The sequence below is a fragment of the Colossoma macropomum genome, unplaced genomic scaffold (genome assembly GCF_904425465.1).
Source record: "Colossoma macropomum unplaced genomic scaffold, Colossoma_macropomum, whole genome shotgun sequence".
Taxonomy (NCBI): domain Eukaryota; kingdom Metazoa; phylum Chordata; class Actinopteri; order Characiformes; family Serrasalmidae; genus Colossoma; species Colossoma macropomum.
The window spans coordinates 25,162,126-25,182,599 of record NW_023494784.1 but is presented as its reverse complement, the minus strand read 5'-3'; the positions used below and the strand labels follow the sequence as shown (position 1 = coordinate 25,182,599).

General features: G+C 39.9%; 1 protein-coding gene across 3 annotated transcripts; it reads left to right on the top strand.

Annotated features, from left to right (window-relative positions):
• Nucleotides 1–2,347: 2,347 nt before the first annotated feature.
• epsti1 (epithelial stromal interaction 1) lies at nucleotides 2,348–18,256 on the top strand. 3 transcript variants are annotated; one of them, XM_036565392.1, is made up of 11 exons: nucleotides 2,348–2,708; nucleotides 6,470–6,528; nucleotides 8,090–8,173; nucleotides 8,277–8,350; nucleotides 8,442–8,525; nucleotides 9,071–9,144; nucleotides 11,363–11,447; nucleotides 13,167–13,250; nucleotides 13,718–13,791; nucleotides 13,944–14,121; nucleotides 16,021–16,278. In XM_036565392.1, the coding sequence occupies exons 1-11, from the start codon at nucleotides 2,545–2,547 to the stop codon at nucleotides 16,150–16,152; spliced, it is 1,092 nt and encodes a 363-aa protein (XP_036421285.1). In that variant the 5' UTR covers nucleotides 2,348–2,544; the 3' UTR covers nucleotides 16,153–16,278. The 3 variants fall into 3 exon arrangements, with proteins under 3 accessions (XP_036421285.1, XP_036421276.1, XP_036421294.1); XM_036565383.1 differs by having other exon boundaries at nucleotides 2,349–2,708; nucleotides 13,944–14,125; nucleotides 16,022–16,278; XM_036565401.1 differs by lacking the exon at nucleotides 16,021–16,278 and adding an exon at nucleotides 17,836–18,256 and having other exon boundaries at nucleotides 2,350–2,708; nucleotides 13,944–14,125.
• The last annotated feature ends 2,218 nt before the right edge of the window (nucleotides 18,257–20,474 follow it).

Sequence of the window (20,474 nt, the reverse complement as noted above, 5' to 3'; positions counted from 1 at the left end):
TTTCTGCACAATTCAAAGTGGTTTGGTCTGAAATGTTCCATTCTAGAGAAGCTTACCAATGCAGAATTGTTCATAGCAGTACTAATAGGAGACATCCAAAGACTTTAATGCCACTAAGAGCTACCTCACAGAAAATGATAGAAATTCATACAAATAAGCTTCCTGAACCCCGAGACATACATGTAATTTTGAGATAAGGCCTAAAATGTATATTTTTAATACATTAATGGTGGAGAGGAACATGTAGGGCTTTGTAAGGCAAAACAGTCCCAAAAGATTTTTTTTAGGTTTTATCACTATTCTACCATTATCAACATTACATGTAAAACTGAAAAAAGATGACTTGTGTAGGTTGTTTTGGATAACAAATAAAATCTCTGGTTGCTATCATCGCCATTGTTAAGAAATCGTGACAGCTGATTTCTTTATGATGCACCTATCGTATCAAACTGCTCTCAATGACTTTGTTTACATCGTACTGACTGAACTATGCAGAAATCATAATCAAAATCAGGGGAATTTACTTTTAAGATAGTATTGTTAGTTATATACAACAGATACAATTTTCTACAATGGACATCTGAAATAAGCTACTTATGCATTTAGAAAATAACAGTAATATTTATGGCTATAGGTAATTTAATGAGTTATTGGCATTAAAACCATTAATCTGGGTCAGGACGATGGAGGCAGAGAGTTAGTGATACCTATTAAGTGAAAATAGGAAATGGGTGCATTATTAAGACAATATAACACAAGGCTGTACATAAACTGAAAAATATATACATCAACATAACACTTCCTAGAGGTTTCTGTGCTGATACTGAAAGTGGCTGAGGCCATGTGGAGACTGTAACCATAACAATGGAGCTCTCAGGTCTGCTTTGTAGTGTTAAAACCACTGGAGGAGTGTCCAAGTCAAGGCCAAGACCTGGACACATCAGGTCAGAGTCAAGACCAATATCTAGACACACTAGAGGTGAGTCCGAGTCAAGTGCCAAGATCTGGACACATTGAGTCAGAGTTAAGACAGAGATCTGGACACACTAGAGGCCAGTCCGAGTCAAGACCAAGATCTGAACACATCAAGTCAGAGTCAAAAATGAAACCAGGTTTGGCTGAGACGACTTTTTTCAAAATATGAAAACAAAAAGAATAAAGCATAAAGAAATGAAATTCATTTGTGGTTCATTGTGCTTTTATTATGAGTCTTTATACATGACACACATTAATAAATAATATTATTTTATAACATTTTATAAATTAACACATTAAAAAGAAGCTTACTGATGAATAACTGAAATAAGAGAATATCAGTAGATGTATATGGGCTACTCATCACAACACAAGTTCAACATGCACACTGTGGACTCTGGAGCAGTGGAAACATGTAATCTGAATTGATGAATTGTGTTTCACTTTCTGGCAGTCTGATGGACGAATCTGGGTTTGGTAGATGCCAGGAGATGCATAGTGCCAACAGTAAAGTTTGGTGGAGGAGGAATAATGGGCTGGGCTCCTTAGTTCCAGTGAGGGGTAATGTTAATGTTATAGCATGCAAATACATTTTAGACAATTGTATGCTTCCAATTTTGAGGCAACAGTTTGGGAAGGCCCTTTGCAGTTCCAGCATGACTGTGCCCCAGCAGACAACTCCATATTAATGGCCATGGTTTTGAAATGGGATGTCCAATAAGTTTATATAGGTGTGATGGTCAAGTGTTCATATATATTTGGCCATATAGTGTATCATGGTATCAGGCAATCAGATAATATTTCAGTTAGCATTAACAAAGCTGATGAACCCATGCTTCTTGAGTACTAGTACTCTGTGTTCTGTTGTAAGGAAACTTACTATTTATTTAGCTTTTATGGATTTTAAACTATTCCTTAAAAAAATCTGAAACCAATAATTATTAATAGCAGTTAACTGTCAGGTAGTGGGTACCATGAGTAAAATGTATAAAATAGACTTAAAAACAAACTGCTTGGCAACAAGGACACTACTGTTTTATGGGCATTATATAATGCACATAATCCTCATTATTAAATCTATCATTAAAATGTCGCTACAACTTAAAGGCAATATAATGGTATGTCATCATGCATTAATTGTCATGAGTGTTGGAGGTGAAGGAGGTGGAATTGGCAGTTTAGGCCACTCATACTGGACCCCATGGGGCCTGACAGGCTGTCGAACAGTGGCAGATTAATATTATTATTATTATTATTATTATTATTATTATTATTGCATTGTTGTCGTCATTAATGATTTTTTAAATCCCAATTACAAAACAACAGTACATTTTGCCATAACACAGGAGCACTTCCCATCACCACCACCACCCTCTGCCCTCTGAACAGAAACTTTATACCAAGCTCTCATTAAAGTGGATGTCACAGGCGAAACTGAATGAGGACACACCTCAGTTAGGCTGGCAGAAGCTCTACTCGTCCCTCTACTGATTCTGTAGTAGCGACTTAGGAAAGGACTAGCTCAGAAGTCAGTTTTATTCCTGTACATACTTGAATCACATTCAGCTCATGAATCCAAATCCCAGCGGTGACATTTGGTCTGTGCCAAAAAGAGGAATTAATTGCGAAGTGGACGACATGCAGGCAGGTGAGAGTGGAGATACCCTCAATAACGACCAAAACCCCCCAAACCCCCAGAACCCTCAGGCTCCAGAAGCTCGGACACCGACACAGTAAGTGAACACCAGAGAACTGAAATGGTCTATTTTGGTCATTGCGCTTCTAATCTTTTCATTTATTTGTGAGCTAACAGCTAACCTAACCTATATTATCCGTCGAACAAGCTAGCTACACTGTATAGACTATCTATGGATTCAGGCAAAAATATTACTCACTATAGAGAAATACTGCGTTGTACAAACCAATGTTCATAAATAGGCTACAATTACGGCTTTATGTTAATTATTTTGCATGAGTAACAAGCCATTTATCTGAAGTCTCTGTTCCTGTAACTTTCTGTTTCGTTTCAGCAGCAGCGCTCGGTGCAGGCGCTGGAGTGTAAACAAACTCGGCGCATGCGCGCTAGCCTGCTGCAAAAATTAGCCTGTGCTGCTAATCCCAGTGCTGTAGTGTAGATCACTATTTCTCCTAACTGAACTCAGGACGGAGCTGTTCTTTATGAGTGGAAACAGCTGTGTTAGAAGAGATAAGATTTAAGAAGAGCAAGATAGTTTTTTCAGTATGATGAGTTGGAGCCAGAGACGGTTGTTACGTTTACTCAGCTACATGTATGTCAAACCATGATGGATGCTTTCCTGAGTATTTTCACTGATTATGCCCTTACTTATGCTCAGTTATTGAAAAAATGAATACCCAGTTACATTTAATCATTAACATTTAGTAACTTATTCCCCTTTTATTATATTTGTTGGTTACAGCATCAATACTGCTTTGTGAAAGATCAAACTTCTGATATATGTAAAAAAAATGTGGCAACCTAATCCAAAGGAAGTGCAATATTAAGACATTATTCTCACTACTTTCTGTTATTTTCGGATTACTTGAGAAAAAAATTCAACATGACTTTAACATAACACAAAGCAAAAAGGAAAACAACACAAAATCATATTAGGTGATGTACTGTGTGCTATTTGTGTGCTATTTTACATCTATTTGAAAATTTCAATAAATATTTTGTTGTATTCAAACACTGAAACACTATGAAACCCTATTATCGTGTGTAGGGGTGGAGTGCATTATGGCAAAACACTGTATAAATGCAAAGACTACTGTAGTGTTGATTTTAACACATTTATAAAATGTTGATAAACATCAAAGAGTCTGCTGAAAAAGGGCTAAAACAAGTGAGACTCGCTCGTCTGGATTAAATGGAGCATGATCACGCCTAGTCTTAAAGTTACTTTAATGTTAAAAAACAGGTTTTTAACTCTAAATGTAGATCACTTTTCTTTCAGTTGTATATTTTCAATTTCTTACTTTAAACTGAGCAAGATTTTGACACAGTACCTATACTTTCGCTTTAGTACAGTTTCTCTGTAGTTCCACTCCTGGTGATGTAGAACCACAGAGAAAGTGGGGACATAAGCATTTTGTCTCATACAAATGGTAACTGATCTCACGTTTAGCGGAATCTAAGTGGAGCAATATGTAGAAATATTTTAAACATAAAGATGAAAACCTTGGTACAGCGTCAGTTGTGTGAGTTATCATTCTGTAGGCCAACTGGTAGTAGGTTAAATCATGTAAGCCTAAATGCCTATGCCTAAAGTTCTCCACAATACGGAGCAGCATTAGCATTCACATAGGTTTTGTATGCATCATTAAAAGAGAGAGAAAAAGAAAGAAAATCTCAAAGTCTCAAAGTCAAGGCTGCAGCGAAGGTAGGAGAGACCTTGCTTGCACTGGTAAGGAGGCTTCTCTACACTGATCAGTCACATGCAAGCGAGGTGATTTTGGTAGGCTATACCGACATGTCTCAGTTATAAGCAGTGTTTCACATTTAAATCTTACATTTAAAAACATTACATCAAAATTGACATTACATCATGAACTCTGGTGCTGCAGCGTCTTGTCATTCTTAACTATTTCTGACATTTTTTAAATGTATTGTGCTGCATCTGGTGGGCTGTGGGTGATTAAAGGTCTCGAAGGGTACTCCAGCTGAGTCCTTAAAGTTCTCAGAAATGAAAAGTGCATTTCTGCTACAAAATTAAACAACCTTCAGTGCCAATAAGTGCAGGCCTTCTCGGCTGTATCCTTGGCTTTGCAATGTGAATTCTGTACCATGAGTTGTTTCTGAGTGAAACATAATATTAGTCAGGGTCTCTTAGCTAGTAGAGCATTTTTGCTCGATAATAGGTGGGGATGATGGGAGAGGGAGGTGAAATATTATGTTGTGCATGGTGATGTAACCAAAAATCAGAAGATGTTATTATATGAGCGAATTTAATAGGAAGATGAAACACTTGTCTTTTATGACTTTAATGACTCTTGCTTAATATGACCAGGGGCATGAAATAACAAGGTAAAATCTGATTTCTGGTTGACTGTGAACTGCAATATTTAATGAAAGATTCACTGTAAATTTACAATATACAAAGCAAAGAACACACCATTTGAATGTTGCACAAGATTAAAAATCCCTATTTAAAGCAATATCTGCCATAAGTTGTATTTAACCATGTGTGAAAAGTGAATGTACATCACAGTTATAACACAACATTGAGTCGCTGACAGAAATTGGCATTATTGTAATGGTGATAATCTGATAAATAAAGGATACGTACAAAGTAAACAAATTTGACCACAGGAAAGAAGATTACTAGGAGTGCAATGTCAGAGTGGTTGTAATATAATCCTGCTAGTAATCACCTTATTTTAATAACATGTCTTTAATCTGATTACTGGGTTTTTTTGTGCAACTGTAACAGCATACAGTTACCTCTTTCTGTCCTGATTATGTAACGCTGTTATGTGCACAATAGCACTGCTACATGCACTATAATTATGCATGAGTTACTCAGTACCTAATCAGCTTTTAAAACCTGGTAAAACTCAAGTTGCTTTGGGAAAGACACTGTTCTTTTATTTGAGTATTTCACAATATTTCACATTCAGTATGGGTTTAGGATATTCTTCTCCCCTTCTCTGGTTAGAGCATAAGATATCATAGGTTGCTCAAAGAGAGGTATGCCAGCACTCTAAAGTTTGCTTTCATTTTGGATGAAAGTTTATTTAATGGTCTTAGGTATGTTGTCCATAATGGTGGTAAGATAAGATAAAATGTAGCAGTGAAAGTTCTGCTGGTTAAAGTGCCACAGGTGTTCATCTGAGGAACGCCAAGATCAGCAGTTCTGACACATAAAGTAAAGCAAAATTTAAATAAGTTAATGTAGTTGGTTTACATTGCTTTACCTTTATTCATCAGCTAGACATTATCGGGCACCTGAGCAAGCTTGGATTTAAAAGACTAGTCATAAAAACTTAGGTAGTGCGGTACATCCCCAGTGAGGATTATGTTTAAAATGTCTTCAAAGGTAAGTCTGTTACAAGGCTTTATGGTAAAATCATTTAGTAACTATGGTAACTATACACTGTTTTATGACCGTCTAGTAAAAATTCTGTGAGGGAATCAGACAGTGAACATCTGTTTAAGATATATAAGATAATGGCAGTGAATCAGCTGTGATACAGATGTGCTTTTTAGGGTGTGGATTGTAAATTTCCTTTGCCAGCAGGGTCTTTCTGGATGGGTTAATTTGTGTCATAGCTGTCTATGGTGAGGTTCGAAGGGGAGTTCCCGATGGTTGTTTGTGAAAATGTATTTGGACTTTGTTTACACTTAAATTGCTCGTGCCCCACCTTTGTTTGGGACATTCTTGGCACATGAGTTAATGGTGTTTGTTAAAATCAGGGCACGGATGGAGTGAGTAAAACTTACCTGCTGTAACTCATTATGTTTCTGCCCACTCAGCTCTGATGGATACAGCATCATACCACCGAATGAATCAAGACGGAGCAAACTGCAGAGGAGTAAGACTGCTATTGCATTTTTTCCATCTTCTTGTCGTCTGCATGTTTCTCTTCTATAATTGTTACCAGCAGGTGCAGTTTCACTAGATAGTTCTGCCTGGCGATGCCTGTCAGGAAAACATATGAGGCTTGGTTAAATGTAATTTTACACACCATTAAAATTTGTCCTTGTCTCTTATTGCTAAGTGTTGGTAGCACAGTCTGCTTGGCCATAATATATTCATGGATCAGAGATTTAAGATTTGTGGTATTAAATAATTTGTGGTATTTATAACAGCCACAAACACGCCTACATGAGTCTATCAGAAATGTCCAGTACTGTCAGAGTAAGTCAGACACCACCTTTGATTTACTTACTTTCCAGTCAAAACAGCCATTGCTATTCATTTTTCAATGCTAGAAAAAAGAGAAGAAATATATGTAGTCGAAAAGAACACCAAAGCCTCAAGAACGAAATAAATCACAAAATGTTTTCAGCTTTTACTGTGTCCACACTTTGCCATTGTTTTTAGAGACTTGCGTTCAGTTTTTTTCCTGAAGTGTTTTTCCACATTTCCAAAGTTCTTAGACATTGGTTGCATTTTCTGTTCTGGGGTGGTCAGTCCATTGTTCTGAGAAAACCGGCAGCTATGTAACAGCTTCTTGACAGCTATACATCCTTTCACACCCATAGTGTTGAGTTGTCTTCTTACAGTGGAAGGATGGACAGAAAAAACACTGGGTTTTTGCAGATCTGAAGCAAGAATGAAGCTTGATTCTTTCTGAAAGGTGAAAGCTTTAAGCACTGTTTATGATGGTGATAGTCTACAAGGTCTTGCATGATTGTTAGAAGTCCCGTTTTTTAATAATTTTTTATTTTAAATGTAGTTCTTTCACTTCTTTCACTTCTATTTTGTCACTTATTTTCATTTGACTTTCCTTATGCAAGTGCTTTAACTTATAGCTAATCTCCTCAGAAATATCTCCTAACGTACTTAATGGCTATTTTGGCTGGAACTAAATAAATCAAGACTTTGTTGAGAATTTTAAATGTTCAAAATGTTCCTTTTTCTATGATAAATACAGACACATAAGGTTTACTGGGTAACTTCAACTTTTAATGATCTGTCTTGCTTCATTATAGTAATATAATATATATTTGAGTGGTTCAGTATGTTAAAGCTGAATTTTGCAGAAATGTTTATATAGCTGTGAACGATCAAGAGAATTGTTGGAGGAAGTATTTTGTGAAACGTCCACTGTGCTTCAAAATCCAGGAACCAGAAGTGTTTCTGAATGACCTACATTTTAAATGGCTATGTGGGGAAGACATGCGTCATACAGAAAGAGCTTTTACACAAACATCATTGCAAACCTATCATTACATTATAAACATAATATATAACATTGGCACTTTTATAATAAACCTTATACCTTTAACAAAATCAGAGCTTTTCAGAGTGTCCTGATGGGGGCTTTACATGTAAATAGTATTCAAACCTTACACTGCAAACATATTCACGATTTAGGGATATTGACAGAACAAATACAGAAGTAGCTCACTTCATCCTTTCTTTTGCAGTGGCTGAGAAAGAGCTGGATGATCTGAATAAATGGAAGGAGGCACATCGGCCTGGCCCCGTTCACTTGGCCCCGGAGAAGCTAGGTATTATGGAGATGTATGACAAATATCCTCTGATCTGCTAAAACAGACACAAAAATCAAAGTGAAAGACGTCCGAGAGCCTGCTAATGTATTCCCTCTCATAGGTGGCAGTGTATCCTTGGCAGAGGTCAGACAGAGACAGCAGGTGGAGGCCCGCCAATCAAAACTCCAAAAGAAGGTTTCGACTTTCTGTTTAAAACAGATATTCATTCTCTAAAGACCGTGCACTCAGGCGTGCTTATATTGTACCACATTGTTATGTTCTGTAGCTCAAAAGAGAAGACATGGACAGAATCAGAAAACAGGCAGAAGAAGAAGAGAATCAGAGGAAGAAGGCCATTCAAAGGGAGAAGGTCTGACATGATGGCAAACTGACATTCTGTATTTTCTACAATGTTCTTATTTGCTTAGATATAGTAAATTCTAAACCTATGAAATCATTGGTATTGGTAATTTAAAGCTGTTGCTTTGTTACATCTTTGTAGTTTCACTTTAAAACTCTAGATGTCACTGCAGGCACCTGTCACATTCAAGTCATCAAGTGCACTGCAATTAAATCAGATCAAACTTTGGACCTCTATGTAGACATGAGGAGGTTTGCTGATTAATGAGTCCAGTTATATTAGAAGCCACAGACAGCGGTAATTCATTTTGTCACACATGCTCTGGTGACTGCTTGGCTGTTCACTTACTGCGATAGTGATTTATATCAGTAGCTGATGAAAATATTTTAAAGTAAATCCTTCTTCACCCTCCAATTTGTATTTTGTGCGAAAGTGACATTATATGATACTTTCTAGTCAAGACTGCATAAATATATGCTGGCAATAGTTCTACGTGTTCATAAGAATAGAGACCTTACTGTTAAGCACTAATAAGTGTCTGAATTGCATTGCAGGCCAATAACCTAGAGTTGAGGAAAAGGCAGGAGGAGGAACAGAGAAAGGAGCTGTACCAACATGATCTACGAATGTATGTTCACATATTTTCATTAGACATTGCCAGATCCCCCATGGTGTTAAGAATGCAGTGCTCAGTTATTAGAAGGAAGCTGGCTGCTGTAGCTCGATTGGCTCAAATCCAAAAATAACAAACCTGAGAACACAGTTTCATGGCACCACAACAGCATTTTTCCATTACAGTTGCTACAGTTGAAGAGGTAACACTGATGCAGGAGCAGTATGAGTGCAGGACGCTGGAGCCGACTGGAAAACCAAAAGAGGTCGACAATATCAATGACGTGAAAGTCCTGAGCTGCCAAACTAAACCAATCATCCACTGCCAGTGTGTTTATTTATAGCTACTGTCACCAGATGATATTTTGAACTGTTCTGTTGTTGTTGGATGTGGTATTAAATTAGTTCCTAACGGTTATGTCAGTAATTAACCAAAATTCAATTAAATGGTACACCTAATGAATTAATACAAACAAATGAAGTACAGTATTAATGGATAATTGTCATTTACATGCAAGCTTACTATTTATAGTAGGGCTGGCCCAAATAATTTGAATATTGGGGTAACGTTATTTGTTGGTTATGTTGTGTCATTATTTACTGTCCAGAAGCTTCATTTTTTGTTAACCCTTTAGACTCCCTGAGGAATTCTAGAACACTCTTGTGGATTAATGATAATTTCATAAGTTACACTGTCAGAAAAAAAGGTGCTGAATCTGTCACTGGGGCAGTACCCTGGGTGGTACCCTTTAATCAGGGAACATAATTGTACCGTAATCAATTGAAATTATATTTTCTAAGTTGTATTGACTCCACACACCCCGTCTCGTCTCCAGGCTTTTTATTACATTGTTCTGTTTTAAAACTTTAGGTTATGAAAAGGTACAAATATGTACTTTTTACCTGGGAAAAACTTAATTAAAGTACACAACTGGACCTTAGAACCACTGTTTTTACATTTGCATTGTTTGTACCTGCATAGTACCTTTATTTCTAACAGTGTAGAGACTTAGAAGTCAATATAATCTATTTAATCATAAAACAAGAAGAACGTGGCAATTACTGGATGGTATATCAGGCTATAAAAAATTGTTTGATTATAGTTTTGAATGTTGAAGGACATTCAGGTGAAGAAGCTGAGTGTGTGCTAACCCACCACAGAGCCAAGAGACAGAGACAAACAGAGATAGTGGGCTAGCTAATCGCTGATTCCTGTAAGATATAAACGACCATAAATCTACACCAATGTAGTTTTACACAGAGAAATAACTTGCTGAATCTTGAGTCCTGAATAAGATTTATGTGTGTCTATCAAAGTTATTTCACACACGACCACCAAAATGTCTTATTTACTAGTGGGAAGCTCAGATTTTTTGTTGAGCCCCAAGTTTCCGAGTTGGTTATTCACCAGCCACATATGAACATTATAAGCTAAAATCTACGCATAAAAATACAAAGGTAAACACGTGATGCTTCTAACTGGATAAAAGCATTCATCTCATAAGCATCCTCATGAAAATGAAAAGAATTCTCTTCAGTGGCAGAAGAACAAAAGAAAACTACATTACTTCCAGTGCACCTCTCTTGTTTCTGACCAAAACCACTTGAACACAAAAGTTGTATATACGACCTTCAAAGTTGTCACTTCAGAGGACAACCTGAAGGCAGCAAAGCAGCAGGTCATACAAGACCAGACTCCTCTCTCTCTGAATAGATAGTGACCTAAAAACCCAGAACAGAAAGCCAACATACAATTTTAAAAAACATATTTAAGATCACTGGTGAAATCTGCAGGGTCTCCCGCTTGCGGCTTTACCAGCAAGCCAACTGTCTCTTTTGGTTGAAGGACGGGACTTTCCCCATAAACAGATGTCATGTTGAGAGCTTTTCAATTCATTTTCCAACTAGTGTTGTCCTGCCTCCTCCTTCATAATTTCTCTGCATTACAGCATCTTTGTCTCTTGGCCTCTTTGGGACATCTGTCATAAGAAGAGATGTGTAAATGTATAATACTATTTGTGAAAACTGGAATATTTTGATTAATCTAAAATGAATGAAAAAACTGTGGTTAATTCATTAGTTATAGTTAATTATGAAATGTTCTACGGATAATAGATAGTATTGAGAATGAGTACTTGTTCTGAAAAACACAAAGTATTCAAAGCCTGTATAATGCTGTTTGGGTCAGCCCTAATGTATAGCTATAATCATTAATGTGACTTTACATTCTGCAGGAGAAGAGAAGAACAACTTCAAAGGCTGGAGAGGTCCAGCTCAGTTCCTATGGCAGCGAGCAACTCCACACCAGCGTCATCTTGGGTAAGATGGCAGCCAAAGAATGCAGTGTGTGCTCCGTAGGCCCGAGTTCAAGCCTTCGCAGCATAGCTGCGGCACTGAGGTTAAAGCCTGAGGCACTGGGGTAATTCACACCAATTGATCTGTCTTTGATACATATTTTCTGAGTAAACACACCCCGCACTGAGGCTTTCATCAACATGGTGCATTTTAGTGCAGAAGAGAGGCAGCCTACTGAGGGGTTCAGCCCCACTCCCCCCAATTATCTCCTTATTACCCTCACGCTAGAGAGAGCTATCTGAGCACATGATTGAATTTTCCCAAATATAAATACACAGGCTTTCTCTTCATGACCAGCCAGTGCAAGGATGCAAGCGCTGCTTCTGCACAGCGAGGCAAGCAGAGTTCAGGGGACTTCCCAGAGTTCATATCGAGCCTGTCTCACAGAGAGCACAGAAGGATGTGTGAGAGCTCAGGAAAAGGACAGACAGACTGGTGTGGAATAACCTGCATTGTTCTAGTGAAAGTACCTGGACAGAAGCCAGAGTCTGAACCAATGGCACAGGCAGTCTCAAAGGATATAATTGGAGGTGTCAGTCACTGAGTCACTATAATTGCATCACTGTCACTTTAGCAGTAAATATGTGTCGAAATATGTATCGCGCAACTGCCTTAGGAAACAACAAACAAAATGGAAGTCTTTTTTTTTAATTACAAAATGACCTTGATTTTGCCATCAGAGTACTAGATTCTTCCATGGAACCGACATGTTGGAAAAAATTAACTGTAAAATCTGCAAGAATACAGTATTTTTGTTAGTCGTTTTGATTTAAGTCTGTGCCTCGGCAGGCCGGGGATGATTCTACAGACAGGAGACTGGAGTGACCATGGGAAGCTTGAAGCCTGGCTGTCTTACTATATGAACCACTTTATGTGGCATTTGACAGCATTGTTAACATTGCATTCCCAGGTCCTGCGGTGAGCTAAGAAATGTTTTCGTGTGGCTTACTGCGTTGTTGTTCTTGTTCATTTTCTCTGGACGTCCAGGACTTCCCTCTGTATGTCGATGGAGGAAAATCCCTCCACTCTAGACATATAATGCATTTTGTGCAGGCGTGCTGCAAAGAGGCACAAGTTTTAGAGTGCTGCAAAGTGCTCTGGTCCTGTCAGTTTATGAGGAGAGGGAGGCCTTTTTTGATTGTGCTTCTCAGCGTATTGATTTAAATGTCTGGAGGCCCTCCAGGCAAAGTAATGAAATGCTCCAACCTAAATGTCGTAGGCCTGCCGATCAAAGTGTTTGTGGAAAGGCAGAGTATTGATGTGGTTTTGTGGCCACTGAGAATTGTTATGCTTTCAGTGATGGTTCCCCAAGACAGATTAATCTCCTCCATATCCTCTGTTTGTGCAAAGGATCCTTTGTGTTGGCTTCCCAGGGTGCCAGGCCCAGGTCGTCCCACCTATTCCCCTTGCTCTCGGGCCATTCCAAACAATGCAGCCCTTGCCCGGTGTCCCCAGGCCGTCTGACCAAACACACAAAGGATCTCTTCATCTCGCTAGCTCTCTCTGGCCTCACCCCTCCTCACAGCGCCTCATTGTACAATGCCTTGAGAATCCCACAATTACATCATGAAAAGAACAGCTAACACCCATCTGACTGTACAGTACCAGACTGAGCTGTGTGGTCGAGTCACCTGCAGTGGGGGGTAGGTCTGTCCTCACTCATGCTGTGACCTCTCTTCACAGGCTCAAGGGCGTGAGTACAAGGAGGCCAGGAAGGCTGAGGAGCAGGATGCACTGGAGCAGATGAAAGAACAGCAGCGGAGAAAGGTGCCACACACTACAAACCAAACAGCTGCCCTTTAAAACATCACCTGCACTGCTAGTTCACAGCAGTGCTAATAAAACTCTGGACCACACCCAAGAAAAAAACACTGGCCTGGCTTGTTCGGCATCAGCATGTGCTCTTGATTACAGTGTTGTAGGTTATAGGATGTAGTAATGGGTGAAATAGTGTAAGGATTTTCCAGCTGGCTATAAAGCGATATTCCTGCGGCTTTGACTGTTCCCATGTTGGTCAAATATAAATTTTATTCAGTGATATTGATCAAGCACTGAAAGGTCCATATGGCTATAATGTGGTTCAGATTGTTCTTTGTATATCAACTGTGTAATTACACTGTTGCGGCATTGTAATTAGTTGATAAACAACTGCTTTCAGGTCTGTTAGGCAGTGTTGTACAATTAGGTAGAAGTTCATATCAAGGATTAACCTTCCATTAACATATCATTTCCAGAGTGAAATTCTGGAGAAAAAACAAAAACAACAGGAGGAGGACAGGAAGAGGCGAATGGAAAGTGAATGTCTGCGGTATGGACACCTAATTCTGAAAGAACTTTACCAAGCCATGAATGTCAGGGTTAATTACCAATTTGTAGAAACATGAACAGCTTCAAAATAACACTGATGTATTGGTCAGTCTGAAAGGTGGTTATGAGGTAGTGATATATGGCTTCCTCCAGGGTGAACTCGGCCTTTCTAGACAGACTGGAGGCGAGAGGATCAGGTAGAGTGTCTGAGTCCAACTCCTGCATCCCAGAGGGTGGTAACATCTGGCAGACGGAGGAACCACAGGACCCTGCCTCATCCCCGGTGCCCTTCCCATCACAGGTCCACACTGACAGTGCAGAGGAGGAGGAGGAGGGTGAGCCAGATTTATGTGCTAGCCATTATGTGTGTTTAGTCTTAGGCCTTTCAAAGTACTTCTGTAATTGTTTCCATTGCAGCGTCTTCTCTCATCAAAAAGTAATTTGTCTTTGTGTGTGATTGATATTATGCAGAGCTCTGCCGTCCCATCCCCAGTAGTCAGGCACCATAAGACAGTGTAGGGTATTATGTAAATAAAAGTAAGCCTCTAAATCCTCCTCGTGCGACAGAAATGCAGTGCATTCAGACGCTGTCTTAGGGCTCCAGAGGCCATGAAGGCACAACAAAGCTAATTAGGTGCACCCACTGAGAGAGAAAGAGGCCATTTCACTGACAGCAAACTGCATGTTTGACAGTGGTTTGACTCGCGTCCAAAATGCATGCCAAGATCATCTGCACCATAAAACATGAGTTATTGACATGCCTTCTTGCATTGAAGTATGATTAGTCTCATGTCTAAATGCTTTTATAGGAGTCATTACTGGAAAAACCGGTGAGCTGGTGAGTCTGGTTGCTCTGTTCTTACTTGTAGACATGCACTCTTCAAACTCGCTACATTCAAGACCAGCATCGTTAAAGCCAGGTTTCAGAACCTAAAGTCTAGAACCTGTCTTCAGGACCAGACAAATAACAAAAGTTAGTCTTTCTAAATTGAAAATGGATTAATATGAAAAACACCAGTAGATAAGCATGTTGTTTTTACTTGTGATGGTTTTAATGTAAATAAGGATATATCCTGAATGACCTGTTGTTATTCACATATATTCTTTAACTAGGTGAACATTCGCTGGGGAATCCTTAACTTTGCTTCTTCCAAAGCCTTAGATTGAGAGATGATTTATAGCTTGATTCAGTGACTGGCCTTAGCCAAAAACTGTGTCCACATTTGAAAATTCCTCCCTCTTTTTGCCAAGAGGGATGGCTCGAGCTGTCTTTTCCGTGAGCTAGCAGTGTTTACGGAGTTCATGCCGCATGACGGAGCAGGATTAATGTGCTATTCACCTTGTGTCTGTCTGCAGTGTTTCTAAGATACTTAATGATACATTACATGGGCATGTTCTGCCTCAGCTACATTTGAATCACTGTGAGGACGCTGACCCTCATCCTTAGCCGTGGTTTGGGGTTAGCCGGGTCCTCCTATTCTCAAACTCTCAGCTCTGCCTCTGATTGCTAGAGACATTCAATACAAACCTCGCTTAGAGCCAAGAGTGTCCCAGGCTGCCTCTCAGCTGGCTGTGGTCTGCTTCAGCTCAGTGCCGTGCTCATGGCAGTGATGGCCCTGGCTGGAGTGGCTCGTAAAGGTCCTGGACATCTGGTGCTCATGCAGTACAGCTCAGACACAGCACATAGCCCGCCTATGAGGTTCTGACGTGTGCTTCCGTTGGGCTCCTGAGCCATGCTTGTTCTATCTGTCTCAATTATTACAGTGATTAAGCCCTCAGCATGTCACCGCTTGCCTTATTCAATTTCCTCCTTGGTGCCTCTGCAAAAGCCCAGCCTGCCCGGCGCTGCTCCTGCTGGGACTAGAGCTGTACGGATGGGACATGCGTCTGCCACAGGACTTGTTTTGCCCATTAGCATGTGGTTAGAGGACCAGGATGGCACTGTTTGCGGAACAGGGCTGGCAGGAGCGCTGCGGTTTAAACAAGCCTTCCCACCCAGTCTGTACTCTTACATGAACTAGATGAACCAGCAGGGAGATTCACTTATGCATTCAGCAGCTAAGCCTCAGCCTCAGTTTGGGATTGGATAGAATGGGATGGGATGGCATGTGTGTTTTCCCATGCTATGCCATTCTTTACTTTCTCCTCATCACCTTTCATTTTCAGTGCCACTTTGCAAAAACTTGTTCTGTGTTATTCTAAGTGATTCGTTCTTTGTGTTTTTCTTGTAGATACTGACTATGAATGGACTGTTATGAGGCTTCAAAGTAACTTCCCTTACTATAAGCGAGAACTCCTGGAAGACATTGTTTCTCAGTGTAATGGCAATTATCAGCGAGCTTACGATCTACTCAATGTTTAAATGAGAACATACTTGGTTCAACCCTATGAACAAGGAGTAAAAGACAAAAATAATATAACGCTGCATTAGCCCTACATGGGTGGGTTTCAAGGAAAGATCAAAACAATAAATGCACGTTACAATAAATTCCCTGTCACTGTTTCCTTCTTCTTCTGAATTACAGCTACAATAAACCTTCCTGTTAAGTAAACTAGCTGAACAGGCCAGGCGTATCATTCTCTTGTTTCAGTTATGAAAGTTAGTAGTGTTGTCTGAGATTTTAAAAACTGGGGTGGGTAGATGAAAGTAACTGATATGAAATTACTCATTCAGTTCAAATAAAAAAAAAATGTTCATGTCCAAGCCCTGATTTATTATGCTGTGAATGACAAGCTCAAATTTTGCCACCGTCATAGGAAGGAACAGACATGCAGTAAACAGAATACAGATCTCTGGCCACATGAGTATTGTGCTGGATCCTTCTGTGCTTTGCGGAAATTCACCGCTTCAGCCTTTGTTTGTGTGAAATCCAGCAGATGTAATCATGAGGAAATGGAAATGCGGCTTCATCTGACACCAAAAGGGGAAGAGTGCAGGTGCATGTGTGTGGCCAAAAGTCAGTGCGGGTTCTGATCCAAACATTACATCCTGCAGCACCGGGCTTTCCCAGGGCTTCAAAGTTAATGGGACATGAACGCTAAAGCCTTTTCTCCCTGCTCAGAGAGGCAAACACTACAAAGACCGGTGTGCTAGGTTCAGAAAGCTGCCTTGTGTGATCACTAGTAATATTGCACCCACCCATGTTGACATTGAATCAAGATTAATCATGGGTGAATACAGGAAGGGTTGAATTTGCACTTCTTATGTTCATGTATCCCCTATTAAATAGGCCATTTCCTCTGATAGCCTGTTTGGCTTTTGATCTGTGAGTGCGTGAGAGAGAGAGAGAGAGAGAGAGAGAGAGAGAAAGAGAGAGAGAGAGAGAGAGAGAGATGATGATGTAGAGAAATGAATGTAAAAGAGGGGTTTTCCAAAGTGTTTCGAACCTACAGAAGGGAAATTAATGAGTTATTTCTGAGGAATTTGAGTTACGCATTTAACACATGATAAGAAATGTTTGTAGGGCAAAACAGCACCTGATTCACAGAAAGACTCGTTCCAAAGGGTCAAACTACGCAACTTGAACAGCCAACGTTCTGCATCCACAAGAAATGTACAGGACCCAGATTAACTCAGATGCAGTAAGGGGGATTTCCTGTGGTTCCTCCCCTGAATTAGGTCACTGTATTACCCATATCACAGAAGAATTTTGGGGAAAAATAATAAAAACTACAGACAGTTTTAAACCACTGAATACACCCTGCAGATCTGGAGGCTATTATCCTTTGGTGTCAAAGACAAAATATATTGATTCTTTACAAAACTACTCCATTAGATTTTTGTTTGACCCTCATCCAAACGTGGTGGAGGCAAAAGGTCAAACTGTGCACTATGAGTAACACATTTGTTGCAGTATTTTTTGAAAATCATCTGAACTGAAAAAAGGGTAATGAAATACAGCCTTGCCTTCCACAAACAAAATGTGACTGAAAAGATTACCCAGCTTTGAATTCCCAATGTCTATAAAGGATTCAGTTTTATTACAGAGGACTGTGACATTTTTCCACTCAGACTTTACACACTGGGCGTCCTGTTTCCTCACAGCTATCTCGCCTTGTCGGAATGGAAGGATATTTCAGGCCAATGGAGGACCTTAATGTGAACTAAGGAAGCATGCCATTCGCAGGACCATAGCACGCAGAAATCTCCACACTCGACCACAACTGAGTCACTATACTTCCTGGGGAAAATCGGCTCCACGAAAGAGAGGCCATGGAGGCACGCCTTGGCTGTTGGTGAACAGTGCTGACAGTCTGCTAAGCTTTTGCACTAACACTCTCTCACACAAACACCCACACAAGCAAACAAATTTACCAAGGACAGAACAAACACATTCACAAGCACTAGAATACGTTCTACCAGAGACAACCTTATACTGATCTAAAGAACCATTCAAAACTTCATATTCTATCTGCTCAGGCTTGGTGCCTTCACAAAAATGTAAGTCATGTATGCAACATTAGGCATGGGCAGGGTGTGTTGTCTTACAAAGTATCAAAGCATTTTTGCAAGCAACCAAAGAACAAAGCACGAATGATTTGTTCCTGACAATTGCTCATCAATTCCACTTCATATGCAGCACAAATGGTCTGTAGTATACATACTACAGTATAATAAACTGCAGATGGTCTTTGGTGTGAAATGACATTTTATTCTCAATTCTCTCACTTTTAAAAGTCATAAAGAATCATATACAGTACTGTGCAAATTCTGAGATGACCATTTTATTCATTTAATTTCCAGTCAAAATGGCCAGTGAGTACTCACTATTAACAAAGCAGCCTCAAATTTTCTTCAATATGTAGTGAGTCCAACCTTTGCCTTTGTTACAGTTTCTATTCTTTTCAGTAGACATGATTCAGTTTTTCTTAGAAATCTGCAGGAACATTTTCCATGCTTCTTGTAAACACCTCCAAAGAAGTTGAAATCTTCGAAGTTGGTTGCATTTTCTGCTTCTCACGATCCAAGTAATCCCACACACTTTTATGGTGTTGTGGTCTGGACCCTGCCCAGTTTCGGTGTTCTAAGGCAGGGGTTCTCAATCCCAGTTTTGGCAACCCCACATTATGCACATTTTGTTCTCATTGAGTACACCTGATTCAACCCATTAGCTAATAAACAAGCTCCTTACTTGTTGGGTCAGGTGTGTTAGAGTAGAGACAACACAAAAAAAGTGCAAAGCATGGCAGCCCAAGGACTGGATTGGGGACCTCTGATCTGAAGCAAGAGTGGAGCTTGATTTTCTCCTTTCACAGAACTGTATATTGTCACTGTCAGGAAAAAACAGTTGCATCTTCAAAATGGAAAGAACGTCTGAATGTAAAAAAATGTAAATTTGGATCATTTCTGTATGTCCTTTCGTTTTTTATACAATTTAAAGCTGGAAATTAAAAAAAAAAGAAAAAAATCAAGTCATATATATATATATATATATATATATATATATATAAACACACACACAGCAGAGTACACTGTGCTCCTACACTCCACAAAACACTTAAACATGGAAAAAGCTGGAGCGGCTTCAGCAGTGATGATACGACAGATCTCATACCACATGCTTATGCTGTCATGGTGGTGTGAAGCCAAAACACAGTACGCTGGTTGGAAATCTGTCACCGGCCTGGCTTGCTTGCCATGAGAGTGTTTGAGGAAAGACTGAGAGGTGATGAGTTCCCTGGACTCCAGTACAACTGTCTCACTCTGTCCTTATAGGACCTCCCCCTTCCATGAAGAGAGGCATAGAGTGGGATGCTGACGCCACGCAAAGTCCCTCACAGCCTGTGTGATTTAACACTCTAATTACCACTAATCTTATTTTGCCAGAAAGGTTTTTTATCTTAACCATTCCCCCACCAAGGGCTGGCCTCATTCCAGCCTAAAGTTGCTCTACATGGAACCTGCACAGCTGCAAGACAAGAAAAATATTTGCTTTCTCTGGTCTGGCACTGGCTCAAAACCCAAGGCCATAGCAAAGCAATAAAGCTGCCTGCTTAGAAAACTCTCTGCTTATACCCACGGTTTGGTTCTCCAGCAACCCTCTTTGGAAAACAGTGCTCCTCAGACTCTTGCTGTGGATTCTCACGGGTAGCAGTAGCTGTCAGCCCAGATGAACTTCCTCTGCCCTGGGTCTCCTCGTCACTCGAACCTGACCAACCTCCCTTGCTCATACGTCCAGAGACGACACCCTAGCCTTCCTTCCATGGAGCACAAAGGGGCACCCCATGCAAGAAACCACTAATGCACGCTTCTGTGGCTGCTGTGCGATGGACAGAGCATGCTGCTAGCTGCTAATTAAAGGCCGTGGCAGTGCTGGAGACCAAGCATCAACAGTTTCTCATTCGTCTGCAGAGTTGCGCTGTCAGTGGCTGTCTCATATTCAGAGCGGATTACTGGATGATAGGTTTGCACGATGACTTGCTTTGTTTGGGCTCACAATTTATGGCAAAGTTTCGCAGTGGTCATTTGTCATCAAAACAAATAAGTGATGCTGGATTATTTTCAGGGATAGTGTAGAACATGTTGCTAAAACAGAAGAACCTTCCTTTGTGTATTCTGTTTTCTGTTCTGAATTACAAGAGCTAACATTACACAGTTGGTAAATTGTAACATAAAACATCCCTATTGCTCGAAGACATGTAGGAAATTGTTAGAGGAAAAATAAGAATAATACAAACAACTGC